Consider the following 15,672-nt stretch of genomic DNA (forward strand, 5'->3'; position numbering starts at 1 on the left):
TTTTTTATTTATGTATCGATATCATTAGCTTAACGCGCAAGTTTCAAAAAAATTGATTTAGTAGTTTGGATTTTATTCAATTTTTTATGAGTTGCTGGGCCTCATAGACCCATTCTGTCTGCAGGAGGGTTAAATGAAGGCACTTTTGTTTTTCCACTCTCCGGAACATGCCTTACGCATTTGCCTGGGTTTCTTTATCTCTTTTTGCCTTCGTCTTTTATTTGTGCTTTTCATGCATTATGATCCTTATTCCTAATGTATGCGTGCATGTACTACACTCGTTATCTGTGATTGGTCGTTTGGCAATATAATTTGCCTAACGACTAAGAACAAGTGGCAGACCAGAATTGATCTCATTAGCTTAACGATTAGAATAAGTCGATCGTTGATCAATTCTAATTCAGATAGGATCAAATAAAACATTTGAAATTTAACCACCGATTTGTTATTAACCACCGGATATCAGTAAATGTTTCGCCAACGAATCGTAAACGAAATAAAAAAAAATCATACAAAAAAACGCCACGTCTACGCACAGAAAGTATTTACTTAGCTGAGACATACAGTTTGATTGATATGTCTCTGATTTAATGCAGAGTTTTCATTGGAGTTGGTTTCAAACTTACCGCTAAATATATGCTGAGCATGCAAGTGCATGAAATGCTAGGGGGGAGACACCCGCAAATCCATTCACCTTTTTTGTCGGATTTGTACGATTAGTATGATTACAAAATTTTACAAAGATTCACATTCGCCTCAATTTTTGATTTAAATTGCTATAATTCCAATGATTTGCACAGATTCACAGATTCGTAAAGATCCACAGATTCATTAAATATTCACATTTTTGTGTTTTTTCTTTTGACATACAAACGTATGTTGATTTTATAGAAAATAAATATGCTAGCAAATATAAATTAAAATAAAATTCAATTATTTTTGTTTATGCAATGATTTCATTTTTACCGACTTTTAACAATGGAATAAAATTTAACTCAACAATCAACACATTTTATATTATTGACAAAGTGACTTTGTCAAAGTCCCTATGATTCATAAGATTCTTCGGATCCTTCGGATTCTTCGGATTTGTGAGTTTTGTGTTTTTTATTATAATTCAAATGGAATCGTTGGAATCAATGAAATTATACAATTGAGTATTTTAACATAGATTTTTCATTTTGAATTGGTGTCTACCCCCTAGATGAAATGCACCTGGACAACTATCCGTGATTGATGCAAAATATGTCCATATGTAAAATGCAAACGATGGAGGCAAAAGCACGTAAAACACATCGTATATAGAAATTCTATGATAATCCTGAAAAATTGGAGTGCCAATGAGGTCACATAATATTCGTCCCATATAAATAGCACCAATTTTACTTTTCCGCACACACCCAGTCTGTAAGGTAAAGTATTGGAATCGGTCGAAAAATAAACACCCTCAAAAAACTTGTTTTATGGGTGTTTTAGGAGCCAGGGAACACGGATCAGTCAATTTTTCGATGTCCGAATGTATGTGCGTGGTACCCTGCACCCTGTACCCTGTACGCAAAAATTTGTTAACACGATAACTTTCAAACAAGAAAAGTAATTCAAAATCTGACTTTACAGGATGATTGGGGGTGCCGAGGAATAGAAACCATTAGATTTTGAGCGACTTTGGTTGATAGAGTGACGTGTCATGTCTGGTGTGATGCCCATGGCCATTCATAGGAAAAATGCAATTTTTCTTCCAAAAGTGATATTTAATGTATTCTTAAACACTCAAAAATATGTGTTGGGAGGTTTTTGGGTACGAGAAAACCGAATATGACGTTAATTTTGCGATACAAATGATTTCTTACAAATGAAAAATTTCAAAAAAAAAATGGATTTTTGTATGAAAACCATGCCTGTATCATATCGTAATGAGCTGAAACTTTGCACAGGTTATTTTTTTCACGCAAAAATAACATTTCGAGAGTTTGAAGAGATTTCAATGCAAATTAGGGGTACCTCCCGAACAAAATTTTGGATTTTTTGCTCAAAAACGAAAATTTTGTATGAAAACTCAATTGTATTGAAATTTCTTCAAACTTTCAGAATGTTAGCTTTTTGTGAAAAAAATAACATATGCAAATTTTCACATGATTACGAAATCATACAGGCATTGAAAAGTCGTTCAAAAATTATTTGTATCGCAAAACTTATATCAGATTCAGTTTTCTCATGAATTCATATTGACGGTAAAAGATACGTAATAAATGCATGTTGTGGATCACAGTGCGGAAAAGTTCATCTTACGGATGTAAGACATTTTATTTGCAATGGGGTTTTAGAGCTTCAATCATGTTTGATGGTTGGCATGCATTTTAGCTGAAAGAATTTCGAACGGCATATTTCTCAATAGTATGTTCGCTTGTGTTCGTTATTGTTCACTAAATTTGGATTTCACTGGAATGTCGCTATGAATATTTTCACGAATCGAAATTGTTAAAAAATTTAAGTAAGAAACAAGTCAGTCTTGACTTTGAAGAAAATGCAGTGTATAAGAGAATATAATTTAAAAGGAAAAACAAAAGGAGATAATAAAAAATCCCATTGTCGTGGTCAAATGTATTTTTATTTTGTAATTCTCTGTATAAGTAACGTTGTTTTCCGTTTCAATATTGAATTAGGACTTGTTGTTGAATAAAAAAGATCTCAAGCCCGACTATACTTTAATACAACAATGCATTGTCAATCTCGTTATGTTCAGGCACTGTAGAAGAAGATGACGTTAAACCATAAATTCTCACATTGGAAATTTACAAAATACCTGGTAAAAATGTGGTGGTGCCTTCACGCTTTCTCGAACATTCTTCAGCGGAACATTGAAGATCTGACAATGTAAGCGGTTGATCAAAAAATCGTTCGATTTTGTATCTTGCGAATTTCATATAGTCCCCCAGGCAATTTTCAATGTTATTCCATGTTTTTATATCATAAAATGAATTTTGGCTATCGTTTAAGTACATCATTATCGGTGGTAGTATACTATTGTTTCCCATCTTAGCGCAAGCCATCGATGATGATCCGATGTAGCCGTTTGCATTGTATGGATAACCAGCAATCGTTGGAATTAATTTCGCTTTTATTTTTTTCGCTGAATCTTCAGAAAACCAATATGTTGCCGAAACATCGATTAGATTTAATCGATGATAAATAGCAAGAGAACGATATTCCACGACAATTCGGTTAATGTCACATGCCATTGTTGAGTGTTGTGCCAAATGTGGTTTTCTTTCGCTCAAAAGCGCTTCGAATGCAATTACATAAGCATTTAACACCAACAGTGAAGTAATCGAAAGAACTGGATATTTTCTATAAACTCCAATTTTACGATCGAAATTTTCATTTGAATTTCAAGATCACGATGTATATTTGTTAGCGTTGCATCTTCTTGAATTGTACGATTATTTGCAATTCGATCAAGACTCCGATGGATATGCGTCATCGTTGATATAAAATGATGGATATTGTTTTCCAAATCCAATTTTTCAGCTGTATCAACAATTTGTTTTGCCAGAACTGAATTGAATTTGCCGCCTTTGTTTGTGAATATTTGGATAGTTGTTAGCATAAATTTTCCAATCATTCCAAGAGATATAACCATGGCTGCTCCCAAATAAGGGTGTTTCAGCAATTTATCCAGTGTATTGTATACACCATCTAATGACTTTTTAATATCTTGTTCATACGAATCCATTTTAAGAACATTAAATTTGATTTGACTCAAGGGAATACCAGGATCTGTAATGAGAATGGATGATATTAATCAAGGCCATCAAATTCAATGATTCACATTGCGCACACATTTTATCAAACTCACCTGAAAAGGAAAAAAACATGTTTGTTTTCACATTTATTATGAGATCTTGTTTTTGCATTGTTAATCTTGTAAAAAAACATGTTCGCTCCACTATTACCTTCTCCTTCCCTGTTTCTACCGCATAAAGCGGCATCAATGTTGGCAAAAAAGAGCTGCAAATAGATAAGATCCACCAAACCAATATTAGCTTTAAACCAATTCGAAATTTCTGATCAGTTTTATTCACACATAAATACATATCCCTTCGAGAATACAACCACGTTAAATTTTAAATGTCAATCGTATACCTCGGAAACCACGATCCCAAAAAACAGCGCCGTTAATATTTTGTAATTAAACATTTTTCTTCGCAAAACTTTTTTTTCATAACAGGAAAATTTCAATATTACTGAAAGATGTTGACAGTCTTCTGCGAGTGAACGTTCTTCAATGTGCTACTTGAAATTTATACTAGAGTTAAATGTGCATTAAAATATGCAAATCAACGTTTGAATTTTAAAATTTGTACAGCAGCTTGAATTTCAATTTAATGACGTCTGTGGTCCCGATGTATCAACATATCTGGTTTGAATTATGCATATTTCTTGTTTCAGTCGAATTTCAGTACTCGGTCGAAATAAAAATTAAGTTAACTACATTTTACATGCCGAAAATTATTCCGAATATAGTAAAAAAGGGAATACACATTTTTTTGCGTTTCTATGTAATTGGCCTCACGTTAGATTAGGTTCACACTCCAAATCATGACTCATCATGATTAAAACTCAAGTTAATATTTCTTGCAGCGTGTTTTCAAAAAGCTTTTACTCTCAACGTTTTGGTTCACATATGGTTCTTCTCACATCACAGTTTTTATTCAATTATTAATAAAAGCGAATGGAAAAAACCGCCGGTAAAAATTGAAATAAAAGATGTAAATCGAATCATAAAAATGTTTCGACAGACACGCATGTCGTTAAATCGTTAATAAAATGGCGTTAATCGAAAATGATTGTTAATATTTATTTTCATATTTTATGTGTGTCACAGTTGCTTCAAGTTGCTGAAATAATTTTGCGAACGCAATCACATCATAAAACCTCAGATAATACATCTAGGATCTAGATCAACATATATGCTATTTTCGCGGAACATTCATAAATCAAATCAAATCAAATATGACGGATTGTGTGCTTTGCCACAGTACTTCTTTGGTATTACTTTTTTTTCAGAAATACAACTGATATAATTAATCTGCTCTGAATTTTATGATTTGGGGCCCAATAAACCAGAAACGATAATTTATTTGCAATATTTTCCATGAAAAAGAAAATACGCTCTATTTCAGTGTATTTTGCACCAAAATAACACTCTAAGCTGGTCTCTTATACATGAGCGTCGAACTGAGCTAAATGAAAATGATATCGCTTTGTTAAAAAAGCAACCTACTCAATTCTGAGTGATTTTGGCAAGGAGGACTGAATTTATCAATTCGAAATACTCACCCACTAAGCTTGTTGGTGTGGAACAACAATTCATCGGAATCGCCTTCTAAAATATAGTCGTTGTTCCGTAGCTTTGATATTGAAAAAATCTTCCGACGGCCTACATTGTCGGATTTTATAATGGAAAAGCTCTACCTCACATGTTGGTGTAGCTTTCAATGGACCGAAATAACACTTCGAGCTAAAAAAAATAATTTTCACAGTGCGTCTCAAAATATTTCGGAGAAAGACGTTTCATTTTTTCTTCAAAAATTCGTATCACAGCTACTTGGAAGTAATGCTTGATGTATCGATGCATTATATTTTAAATAATTAGTCAGTGCAAGTGTAGACAAGTGTGCGATAGCGATTTTAACACACCATCTACATTTGATGTTTGGGAACATCACTGACGTTGATGTCTGAAAACTAAATTCGGATTCTGGAATCAAATTCTTTAAATCCCAAGATTATATACATTCATCTCTGAAATTAAGATTTAAAAATGTCAAAGCAACATCACTATTAATTTAAAAAAAGTAATGAATATCAATTTTTTTTCGTATATTTACAAGTTAAAAAATCCTGCCATTTAGTTCGGTAAGCTAATGATTATCTTGATCCCAGAATCTCGGCTTGTTTTTGTGCAGAGCAATTGTGTCGAATTTGGTTGAAAATTTCGGTGGAAAATAATTCTTCACACTTTTTTCATCTCTGAAATGACGAATTTAAATTTTCAAAATGACATTTCTAAAATTATTCAAAAAATAATTATTAAAATGTTTTATTAACATCACATTGGTTTTTTAGTTTATACAGATGCTACAAATAATGTAAAATGTCGAAACACACACACTTGTACGTAGCTGTCAAAAATAGCTACAAGAAACACATTTTTATTGCAGCTCTGCTGTTGCTACAATAATTTGCGGAAAAACCGCCTCAACTTTTTCTGTGAGTACAGGATAGGAATAGTTGAGTCAATTGCAAATCAATATTCGAGTATAAAAAAATAGCTATTTTATCATTAAGTCAGCAAAACAATGCAAAGGTTATAAATGCGATTATGTGCTATGCGTTGACGCTCCTCTTATTTATGTTATTCTTCCAGGTATATGCGGGCCACAAAACTCGCATGGGACAATTCGGCTAAGTCATAGTGAATGTCGACGTGGTCTTTTTTTACGATGGCGATCATTGCTTTATGTTACGCATACTATGCCTGTTAGTATACATGTCGAATTACAAATATATAATCCCATTGAATTTCAATAAAAGAATGCGAGAGGGCAAAAGGAAAACTGATTTCGCTGTGTGGCTTTCGTGTTAAAGTTGGGTTGGGTTTTCCTTCTTCTCCTTTTACAACAAATGTCTTACTTATTCAGTCGCTCGATGGTCGTTCGCTAGGGGCTTTTATCTTCAAATGTATACGATTTATACTCTAAATAGTGAACTATATTGCAAAATCATCTGTAATACGCGCAAATAAATGTGCATAACTGCATATATTTGGTGTATATTTCGTGTATATTTCGTATATATTTCGTCTATGACATGTTTTTTTGTTCTCTTTTGTGCGGATCTTCTTCGATTCTGTGTAGCAATACTGTGTGTGTGTGTACACTGAAGTTTGAAATACATCTTATTCACTGGTATAGGCGAGAAATTTTAATCGTATATATGATGAATAGGACGTGAATATTGTGTATAAATTTGTATGAACGAATGATGAAAGCCCCTAGGTCGTTCGCATTCGAAAACATAATAATCAGTTGCGTGATATTCGTCGTTATACATACCATATATTTCATAGAAACTTTTTTTTATGAACAAGCTACTATCATTTTTGCATAATGGCTATGGGGATAGGTCACATTGTATAATAACCACTTCACAACAATCTTTTGGTATCTAGTGCTGTGGTTCGAACTATCAAAAAGAGATTATGCGATTCACCGTGGAAGAGAAAGCAAAAGCGATTTTTCATTTTTCCATCCCATTCTATTGACGCTGAACAATAGGTCAAATTTTATCGAACATGACAAACTCATAACATTGACTAACAACGGGAAATCGAACAAAAGTATACGAACGAAGTATTCAACGATTAAACGACGTATATAAGCGGGATTATTATTCAACGTAGAAAGTAAAATACACAGAAATAAGTTCAATAATAAATAAATTATATGGATTGAACTTAAATGTTGATTACATTACGGTTGATAGATGAGTGCTGAACATTTTTTACTTTGCTGCTGTATAATTTTAATATGTATAATGTATATATTGAGTTACAAAGAGTAGCTTGTATGTGTGTTACAGGTGCCATGAGCACCACGCCACAGGCAACGCTCGATGTCCTGTTGAGCCTTCCTAAACTAGAGGATTTCATTGAATCTGAAGTAATGAAAACCGCTTTTAGATTAAAGGCACAAACCAAACAAAATTTATTTGTAAAGAATCCGCATACAGAGGCACTCAAGAATCTCTTCGCTATCAGCACCATCTGACAGACTCGCAAAGCTGTCCTATAATTTTGACAGAAAGTTTGAGGTGATAGTGACAGAAAATTTAAATGAGTTCTTTCAGCATAATACCTGGGCACATTCCTCCTACTTTACTGATGGATCAGTGAGGGATACGGGTAGTGGATGTGGTTTCTACTGCATGCGCGAGTGTACAACTTTTTCAACTCCCCTGGGACTAACAACAACAGTCAAACAGGCGGAGATATCTGCAATTTATCATTGTGCTTGCAAAGTTCTGGAAGGCGAAATGGTGAGAAATGTGGCCATTTTCACTGATAGTCTGGAGGCCGTAAAGGAACTCGGGGGTTTCACGGTGGGAAGCGGCCTTGTCATGACCTGCTACAATGCACTTCAGACTATTGCTGAAACAAACCCTCTTCGTTTGTTCTGGGTCAAAGCACATTCAGATATAAGAGGTCATGATCTGGCTGACAAGGCGGCCAAAGTAGCTGCTCTTTGCACAATCATTGGACTAGAACCAGTCTTACCACTGGAGTATTCACGAGTAAAGGGGGACTTAAGTACGTGGCTTAAGACCCGTATCACACAGAACTGGCAAGGTTCATTTACATGTGGACAGACAAAAATTTTTGTTAAAAATCTAAGCTCAGAACTCACAAGACAGCTTCTGAGGCTCCCAAGGGATGAGCTTAGAACTGCAGTGGGTATTTTAACGGGCCATGCTGGGGTAAATTACCACTTGAGAAATCTCCGCCTGAGAGATGATCCAGACTGCAGAGTGCAGACTATGTGGAAGAGAAGAGGAAACCTCGGCTCACCTCATTTTCAGATGTCCGGGGTTAAATGCTCTAAGGGGTAGTTTCGAAAGGGGTATCGACCAGCAGCATGAAGTGCCCAAAATCTTAAGAATAATCGAATTCTTTAAAAAGGCGTGTACTATTGTGATCAAAAAGTACACATAATTGATGATTTCAAATGCGCGGGATGAAGAAATCGTGTAAATATTTTATTTTTGTGGGTGGGTTGGTAGCACTGTCATTTATAACTGTACAAAAAATCATGTCAATATCTGCATCACATGTTGAGTTACACTTGTTGATGTGCATACACAAAATTTCTTTTGGCGATTTTCATAATGACAGATTTTGTTGAGCAAAGAATTTGCATTAAATTTTGTGTGCGGAACGAAATTTCGGCCATAAAAACGTGTGAAATGTTAGAAAAGGCCTTCAGTGATCAATCCATGGCTAGACCAACTATTTATGAGTGGCATAAGAAGTTCAAAGAGGGCAGAGAACGTGTAGAAGATGAAATGCGATCCGGACGACCAACAACGTCAACTAATCAACAACACGTCAAGGGAATAAAAGATCTTGTGCTAAAAAACCGTCGATTGGCAATTAGAGACCTTGTTGATATTGCTGGCATTTCATTTGGGTCGATCCAAACCATTTTAAAAGATCATTTGGGTCTCAGACGTTGTGCATCTCGATTAGTGCCAAAAACATTGAATTTCATCGAAAAAGAGCGTCGTGTTAATGTGTGTCAAGAAATGCTTTCTGACTATCAATCGTGCATAAAACGGATCATTACGGGAGATGAGACTTGGATCTATGCATACGACCCAGAAACAGCCGATCAGTCCGCCAAATATCGTTTGAAAGGTGAAGCCAAACCAAAAAAATCTCGTCAAAGTCGGTCAAAAATCAAGGTTATGTTGACAGTATTTTTCGATTATCGTGGCGTGGTGCATTCCGAATTTCTTCCAAGGGGCCAAACTGTCAACAAAGAATATTATCTGAGTCTTATGCGTCGTTTGCGTGAAGCAATTCGCAAAAAGCGACCAGAATTACGGCAAGACAATTCTTGGTTTTTGCATCACGATAATGCACCCGCTCACACTGCATTAATTATTCGTGATCATTTCGCCAAAAATTCAACTCATATCGTTCCGCAACCTCCATATTCGCCTGATTGGGCACCGTGTGACTTCTGGCTCTTTTATACACTCAAAAAACCGCTCCGTGGACATCGTTTCGAGTCGATTGAAGAGATTGAACGTGAATCGCTACGTGAATTGAAGGCCTGAAAGTAGGTTTTCACACTGTTTCGAAGACTGGAAAAAACGTTGGCGTATGTGCATTGCGGCCGAGGGGGATTACTTCGAAGGCGACGAAATGAATTTAGAAGAATAAATAAAGATTTTTAAGTTTTTTAATCAATTATGTGTACTTTTCGATCACAATAGTATATTAAACCCATGCCTTAATCAAATCTTTGGATAATGAACTACTATTACAAACGGGTGTCTTGCAATAGGTTAAAAAACCTGAGCAACGAGAAACTATGGATCTTGCTGGATAGCAGACCTAGTATACTCTCCGTAGAAATCCAATAATAATAATAATCCAATATATTGATTTTTATTCTATTTAAAATGTTGGGAATAATAGAACACTTGTTATTTTATTAATTATTAGAATATCTCGTTTATATTATAAACTTTTGTAACAAAAAATCTTTAAATATGTCAATACAATTGACGTTGAAATAAAAAAAAATCATTTAAATTTCATTATGAAGATGAATTTCGTTAATGATTCACGTTATTGTCTTGCATAAGCGTATAAATATCGTTTGCTTAAGCGCAATGAATTAGTCGCTCATTCAAACGTTTAACCATGTTCTTCTTCTTTGTCTTTTTTGCTGCTATATGCGCACTACACGTAAGTCATCATTTCTTTTTCGTAAGCAGTTTTTTATCGCTTCAAAGGAATTTTGGTGACTTTTCCATAAAACTTTGATGCGGTGATTACTAAAATTATACTACTCGTCATCAAAATTTCATCATTTTAATTCAAAAATTTCATAATTTTTAAAATTTCAATAATTTTCGAATGTTTTTGGTTCATCAATTGATAAAACTATTGTTTTCCAAAAATTGTGCGATGTTTAATCTGTTTCGTTAGGACGGAAGAAATTCATTTTCTAGTCATGAAGACACTAGAAAAATCGTCCAGTCAAAATGGGTTAATTTTTTCATCTTTTTTTTTTAAATCGAGCTCAACCGGCTAAGCCTATGAAGAGACAAAATGCGAATTCCCCTCATCTGTGCCATCTTGTATTCCATAGTTGAACTCAATTTAGTTACAATGAATTGAATCGAAAAAGAGAAAAAAAACAACAACAGTAACATGGCTACTGTTGACCAGTGAGATACGTATAGCAATGGAATGAAAGAATGAAGAAAGCGTATATGTGTATGTATGCATCAGCACGCATAGATGTACAGCTCTGTGTGGCCGTGCTATTGTTGTTGTTTTTTCACTTTTTCATTTCAATGCTACAGAATTAAATTCAGTTTTTGCATCTAATTCACACTAAAATCAGATGGCGCTCATTAGCGAGATTCGCAAAAAAAAGTCTCCAACAATACACCGGCTGATCGAGCTAGAGTAGCTACGGCTACAAATCTTGATCTCTTCATACCCATAATTAGATAAGACTATAAAATGTTTGATATTTGAGTAATTTTGAGCCAAAGATTTATTTATAATTCTCATTAAATGATGTAAAATTAGGTTCATCCATCATGTGGTGGTGGCCAACAAGAGCTAACAGCCTTGGTGAAAGGCGGCACAGCATCAAGTTCAATTCGATTTATTAATGCTGCATTTGAAGAGTCCAAAACTGCATCGAGTGGCAAAAAGGTGTCTGCAATATTTGAGTGTTCTTCAATTGATGCCGTTCCATTAGACCCAAAAGCAATATTTTCGTTGCTCAATCGACTTAATCTCTTTGTCGCTAAAAATCCATATCCGGTACTTCAAGTCAATTTGAATATATTTTACAATGCACTGAAAACCTTTCCAACAATGATGGCAACATTCAAAAAAACCATGCAAGATGCCAAGCTATGCTGTGAATTATACCAAAAAACCCAAGAAACATTGATGAATGCTATGGAATCAAATGAAGAAAAGCTCAAACTAAAATTGAAGAAAATTTCCCAATTTGAAACTAAATTATTTTATAAACTTTTCATGCCAGTGCCATCGACGGCACAGCTTTTACAGTTGACAATCGAAACATATATAAAAGATATTGCAAAAATCATCAACAAAATGAATCAAATTAACAACGCCAGACAAGCGGATAAACCGATATATGCGGCCGAATTAGACTCAATGTTGGAACTTTTTGCTCGAGATGATGTAAAATTTATTAAAACACTTAATGACGATGTAACCAGACTTGGAAACGAAAAATGTCCAGACATTAAAAAGCACTTTAACGGCCTCTATTGAAGAATCACTCTGAAGCAATCCTTCAACGAAATGACAGGTGCTATTGAATACATCAACATATTTGTCAATAAATGAATTTTCAATTAAATTGGTGATATTTTATTTGTAACTAATTGTTGAAGCCAAAACAAAGAAAAACTGATCTTTGTCGATTGAAATCACCCCAATTGTGGATTTGGATTAATGCGAAATAAACGTATTATTAAAATCCAATTTAACTCCCCGTTCGAAGCGAATGTCACGTTCTTCATGCGAATGTACGCATAAGTAAGAAAAAGAAAAGAATGAAGCCAAATGAACTAAGAGATGGATGGAATGGTGTGGCAGTGGTAGATTGAAAGCATAATTTTGAAAATGATACAGCTAACTTTATACAATGTTATCCATTGTTTTCGAAAATGTGCGTTCCTTCGCTGCTGCTTCCGATGAAGAACGTGTCATTTGTATATTTTCATCGAATTTTTCGGCCCAATTTTAATCCTATTAATGTGCCTTAACCACATTACATATATACACCAAAGAAGGTGAGTATGTGTGAGTGTGTGTGTGAGAGAGAGGTGCTATGTCTTTATACTAAATAGAAAATCCATCGCGCACCCATCTACAGCATATCGAATTGTTTCAGCTTTACGAATAATTTGAATAATAAATTTCCGTATAATTAGAGAAAATGTCTGTGTGTGTGTATGGTGAGAGGTTCTTTTTTTGTTGATAATTTTGTTTCTCAATGAATGAACTATGTTTACATACACGAGATCCGTTTAACCCATCACAAAAGCTCTCTGCATCAATGACATTAACCTAATATATGGGAAAAACTTAATACGGATTTAACCAAGAACCGCATTGAAACAAACATTTCTCACACCTTCACGAGCACCAGCGATAATTCACGTGTCAAATTATGGAATAATACCACAAACTAAACGGCGAAAAACTTTGTTATTACAGCACACAAATAATGGAAAAGGAAATTATACATGAGACCAAAAATTTAAATTTTGTGGCAGCAATTCTTTCCAACAAACACATCCACTAAAGTGGAACTATTTTTCAATATGTTGAGTAGGGTCTAATTTACACTACCGGTGTAAAGTATACACATGTAAAGTAGTAGTTGATTTTCACTCCTGGTGTAAAAAATACACCAAAAATCACAGTGAACTGTATGCACCGCGGTGTATACTTTATCTTTATTCTGGTGAATATAATACACTCCTAGTGTAGAAAATACACCGGAATGAATAGTGAACTATTTACACTGTAGTGTATGATTTGAACCATGACAGTTTATATTTTTCATCGATGGTGTACAAAATACACACGAATTGTTGAGTAAAATTTCAACTGTTGGTGTGAATTTTGAACTTGTTTTCGGTTGAAAATTTACACAACTATAGGAAAAGTTAAATCAAAAATATTTCTTGGTCGAAAATCTGTCTTGATCCGGTGTACGACTTACACATTTGTTCAAAAATCTATCTACTGTTTCGGATATACTATATGAATGTTTCATCAGATTAAGTGTTAATGAAACATTTTATGAGACTACTTAAAAATGTGTCTTTTAGAAATAAATTCCAAGCCATTCAAAAAGTAAAAACAAAAAGCAAGACCACTTTTTCGACTAATTTTTCAATCTACCCCCCAAAAAATTTACGCGCCCCGAAAATAACAATTATTTACATAATTAAACATTTTTGAAGTAATTTTCTTTTTCAAAAATAAGTTTTCCTTTACGAGAAAAATACTTTTTTCCAATTCTAATTGTTATAAAATAACAAAATATGCAAGAAAAACAAATTTTTAACATAATATTTGTCTAAAAATATAGTTTTTTAATTTGGAAATTTATCTTTCAAACACATGGTTTCTGCCTAGGAACGAATAAACGTTAAATAATTACGGAAAATATGGCGGTGGTGTACGTTTTAAACATACGCTATCAATGTATATTAAACGCTATCTGAGTATAACATACACTATATGGGTGTAAGATCAGTGTATATTTTTTACTTGTTTGTTCACATATTTTTATTTTATTTGTTTATTTTTCTTTTTATTTTACATGTATTTCAAGATTATATTGATAATCAGTTCGATGCAGTTGGATCTGGAGGCACGGATTTGTCATCGCTTCCTTCCAATACAGTTTGATTTAGAGTTGTGGGATTGTCATTGTTTTCATTTGGTCCAGTTTCTGCTGGATTTGCTTCATCATCAAGTTTGGTTTTTTTCGGTTGGCTTGAGCTCACAGCATTTTTTCGCTTTAAACTTTCCTTTCGTTTTAGTATTTCCATGAAATACAAATTGGCTTGCTTGATATCAAACGTGATCTCTTCCATTCTTTTCTTCGCCTTTCGAGTACGTGAAGATTTTGATTGTTCCGTTTCAGTTTCTTGTTGATCAGTAGCGGCAGAATCTTCTTCCGTTGCATTTCGAGTACCTGAAGATGTTGATTTTTCTGATTCTGGTTCTTGATTATCAGTATTGGCAGAACCTTCTTGCGAAACATTTGATTCTAGCCCGTAATTAAAGACATCCACAAATAATCGAATGATTGCAGTCAGCGTGCAAAATCGGTTCTTTTTTGCGTCAGTTGCAATTTTCCACGTATACTTTTTCAATAGTGCGCTAAACAAAAAATAGAATATTTTAATATTACCATAGTAAAAATGGCCTTGGGCCAACTATAAAAACTTACTCAGAGAAAATCAGAGATTTCAAATCTCGTCGGCGTGCAAATAATCCCGTTGATCCTTTGGTAGATTTCAATTCATCATGCAATTTTTTTTTTGCAATAACATAGAACATCGCATCCGATTCTAATTTGACGTTGAACTTTTGAGTGGCATCAACAGTTTTTAATGGAAATTCAGGTAAACTATTCGTCATTCATTTCACTTTTTTCCGAATTTTCAGTGTTTGTGATAGGTCTTTCAGTAGTACGGCATGAACTGGCCTGCTTATTCGCGTTCAGTTCCCAAATTTCAGATGTTAAATAATCAATTTTTTGGTCCAATTCTTTGAACTTCGTATCGAATGATTCGCTTAACTTTGCTACCGCTGTATCGACAATATTTGAGACGCTCACCATCATCATTTTCAGGACTGTAAAATTTGAAAAAAGCATGATTTTAGAATGGTGCATATTCCAAATTAAGTGATTTATTTACACCATGTGTGATTGATTTACACTCGATAAACATGACATGCTATATGTCCGAATTTTTGTGTATATTTAAAAAAAAATACACTGCAAATATGATTTCAAGGTTTCTTTTACACCACATAACGCCAACATAACGCAGTGTATTTTATACACCGAAATTTACACCAAAAAATTGGAAAAATTCGTTAAATAATTCAAATTTGCCTTGAATACACCAAAAAAATTTACGATTTTACACTACTTTGAAAAATTTTGCCCACTGAGATATTTTGAACTATAAAATAAAGTCGATTTTTGTGTGGACGATCTTTCCCCTCCCCCCTTCGCACATTGCTGAATCAACAATAACGCAATTTGCAATCGCTTTTTATTTCCATTGTGC

The 15,672-nt window shown here is 34.1% G+C and overlaps 3 protein-coding genes across 3 annotated transcripts; 1 reads left to right on the forward strand and 2 right to left on the reverse strand.

Moving 5' to 3' along the window:
- Positions 1 to 2,586: 2,586 nt before the first annotated feature.
- On the reverse strand, positions 2,587 to 4,260 carry LOC116346559. Its single transcript, XM_031776698.1, has 4 exons — positions 4,144 to 4,260; positions 3,954 to 4,008; positions 2,804 to 3,777; positions 2,587 to 2,746 (listed from the first exon to the last, which is right to left on the reverse strand). Exons 1-3 carry the CDS (start codon positions 4,195 to 4,197, stop codon positions 3,308 to 3,310), a joined length of 579 nt encoding a protein of 192 aa, XP_031632558.1. The 5' UTR covers positions 4,198 to 4,260; the 3' UTR covers positions 2,587 to 2,746; positions 2,804 to 3,307.
- A 6,212-nt stretch (positions 4,261 to 10,472) lies between these two features.
- LOC116346556 lies at positions 10,473 to 12,206 on the forward strand. The gene is made up of 2 exons (XM_031776694.1): positions 10,473 to 10,537; positions 11,393 to 12,206. Exons 1-2 carry the CDS (start codon positions 10,493 to 10,495, stop codon positions 12,116 to 12,118), a joined length of 771 nt encoding a protein of 256 aa, XP_031632554.1. The 5' UTR covers positions 10,473 to 10,492; the 3' UTR covers positions 12,119 to 12,206.
- Positions 12,207 to 14,211: 2,005 nt separating this feature from the next.
- LOC116346513 lies at positions 14,212 to 15,013 on the reverse strand. The gene is made up of 2 exons (XM_031776594.1): positions 14,823 to 15,013; positions 14,212 to 14,752 (listed from the first exon to the last, which is right to left on the reverse strand). The coding sequence occupies exons 1-2, from the start codon at positions 15,011 to 15,013 to the stop codon at positions 14,212 to 14,214; spliced, it is 732 nt and encodes a 243-aa protein (XP_031632454.1).
- Between the last annotated feature and the right edge of the window lie 659 nt (positions 15,014 to 15,672).

Source organism: Contarinia nasturtii, unplaced genomic scaffold (genome assembly GCF_009176525.2).
Source record: "Contarinia nasturtii isolate CC-2019 unplaced genomic scaffold, AAFC_CNas_1.1 Cnas_scaffold_1565, whole genome shotgun sequence".
Lineage (NCBI taxonomy): Eukaryota > Metazoa > Arthropoda > Insecta > Diptera > Cecidomyiidae > Contarinia > Contarinia nasturtii.

What these genes read in the sequence shown, in the direction of transcription:
- LOC116346559 (XM_031776698.1), bottom strand. Translation starts at nt 4,197, where the DNA reads ATGTTTAATTACAAAATATTAACGGCGCTGTTTTTTGGGATCGTGGTT. An exon ending in TTGGGATCGTGGTTTCCGAG is followed by an intron (nt 4,009 to 4,143) that starts GTATACGATTGA and finishes ATCTATTTGCAG; the next exon opens with CTCTTTTTTGCCAACATTGA. An exon ending in TAGAAACAGGGAAGGAGAAG is followed by an intron (nt 3,778 to 3,953) that starts GTAATAGTGGAG and finishes TTCTCATTACAG; the next exon opens with ATCCTGGTATTCCCTTGAGT.
- LOC116346556 (XM_031776694.1), top strand. Translation starts at nt 10,493, where the DNA reads ATGTTCTTCTTCTTTGTCTTTTTTGCTGCTATATGCGCACTACAC. An exon ending in CTGCTATATGCGCACTACAC is followed by an intron (nt 10,538 to 11,392) that starts GTAAGTCATCAT and finishes ATGTAAAATTAG; the next exon opens with GTTCATCCATCATGTGGTGG.
- LOC116346513 (XM_031776594.1), bottom strand. Translation starts at nt 15,013, where the DNA reads ATGACGAATAGTTTACCTGAATTTCCATTAAAAACTGTTGATGCCACT. An exon ending in AAATCTCTGATTTTCTCTGA is followed by an intron (nt 14,753 to 14,822) that starts GTAAGTTTTTAT and finishes TTTTTTGTTTAG; the next exon opens with CGCACTATTGAAAAAGTATA.